Source organism: Rhea americana, unplaced genomic scaffold, assembly GCF_003343005.1.
Source record: "Rhea americana isolate MKP2758 unplaced genomic scaffold, rheAme1 scaffold_182, whole genome shotgun sequence".
In the NCBI taxonomy this organism is placed as follows: domain Eukaryota; kingdom Metazoa; phylum Chordata; class Aves; order Rheiformes; family Rheidae; genus Rhea; species Rhea americana.
The window spans coordinates 1701870-1702839 of NW_028185950.1; the positions used below are offsets into that span (position 1 = coordinate 1701870).

Genomic DNA, 970 nt, shown 5'->3' on the forward strand with positions numbered 1-970 from the left:
TGCGCTCTGCTGCCTCCCAGCCCGCACAGCCGCCTCCCGCGCCAGGTCGCTCCCGGCAGTGCTGCCCAGAGCTGCTCAGAGGCACTGGTGGCTCTTGCCCGTRCCCCATGCCAAGCTGCCCCGAGCCTCCGCACGCACAAACCTCCCCATCCCCGGCACGTCCTCACCTTCTGCGCCGCGCTCTTTATTTTCCATTTGATGTCCACGGGGAGGAATCCGCAGATGCCCTCCTCCCTGCTCCCRCGCTGGTGCAGCCAGCTGGCAGAGAACTGCAGGACACGGTAGAGCCAGAGCTCGGGAGGTGGCCRAGGCCCAGAGCGGCGCTGGGGCCGAGCTGGGGGAGCCCRCGGGCACGCTCACCAGGCAGTTCTCGTGGACACACAGCCCTCTTTTCTCATGCTTCGGCCCGCAGACGTCCGCGCTGACATCTGCGCGGCGGCACAGCATGCAGGCTGCAGGGGASAGAGCAAATGCCAGCAGCACTGAGCAGCCCGCCAAGGCCTGGGGACACATCCCTGAGCAGCTGCCCCCAGGCCTTGCCCTGGCCCAGCCTCGCCGGGGGGACGGTCAGGGCCGGAGCTGCGGCAACGGCGCGATGGGGTTTGCAGAGGATGGGGGCACGGCCGGGACGGGGGTCCCGGCGGGCGCCTGTGTCCAGCCTGGGCAGCCCAGGCTCAGGAGAGCACGGGCTCCGCAGCGGGGCACTCGGGCAGCTCCTGCCTGCCCCTGCCACCGCTCACGGTCTGCTCCAACACCACCTGCGCCGGGCGGCGGGCTGCTGGGAGCCGCGGGCAGGGGCCTGGCRCCCTCACCCTTCTCCTGCGAGTCGGGGGCCTTCCTCTTCATGGCGGAGATGGGTCAGTGGACAGAGCGCTTTGGAGAGTGCCGGGCACCGCAGCCCCGGGTTTTCCCTTCCACGCGCTCCTCTGCTGACCCTGCGGGAGAAGCGGGACCACAGTGAGTCTCCAGC

The 970-nt window shown here is 70.3% G+C and overlaps 1 protein-coding gene across 1 annotated transcript in view; it reads right to left on the reverse strand.

Annotated features, from left to right (window-relative positions):
• Positions 1–846, reverse strand: part of AUTS2 (activator of transcription and developmental regulator AUTS2) — a 973254-nt gene extending 972408 nt beyond the window's left edge. Inside the window, exons 1-3 of the mRNA XM_085302011.1 lie at positions 741–846; positions 361–452; positions 168–269 (exon numbers count right to left, since the gene is read on the reverse strand). Coding sequence (XP_085158137.1) covers positions 168–269; positions 361–452; positions 741–846 — 300 coding nt within the window. The remainder of the gene's footprint in view (positions 1–167; positions 270–360; positions 453–740) is intronic.
• Between the last annotated feature and the right edge of the window lie 124 nt (positions 847–970).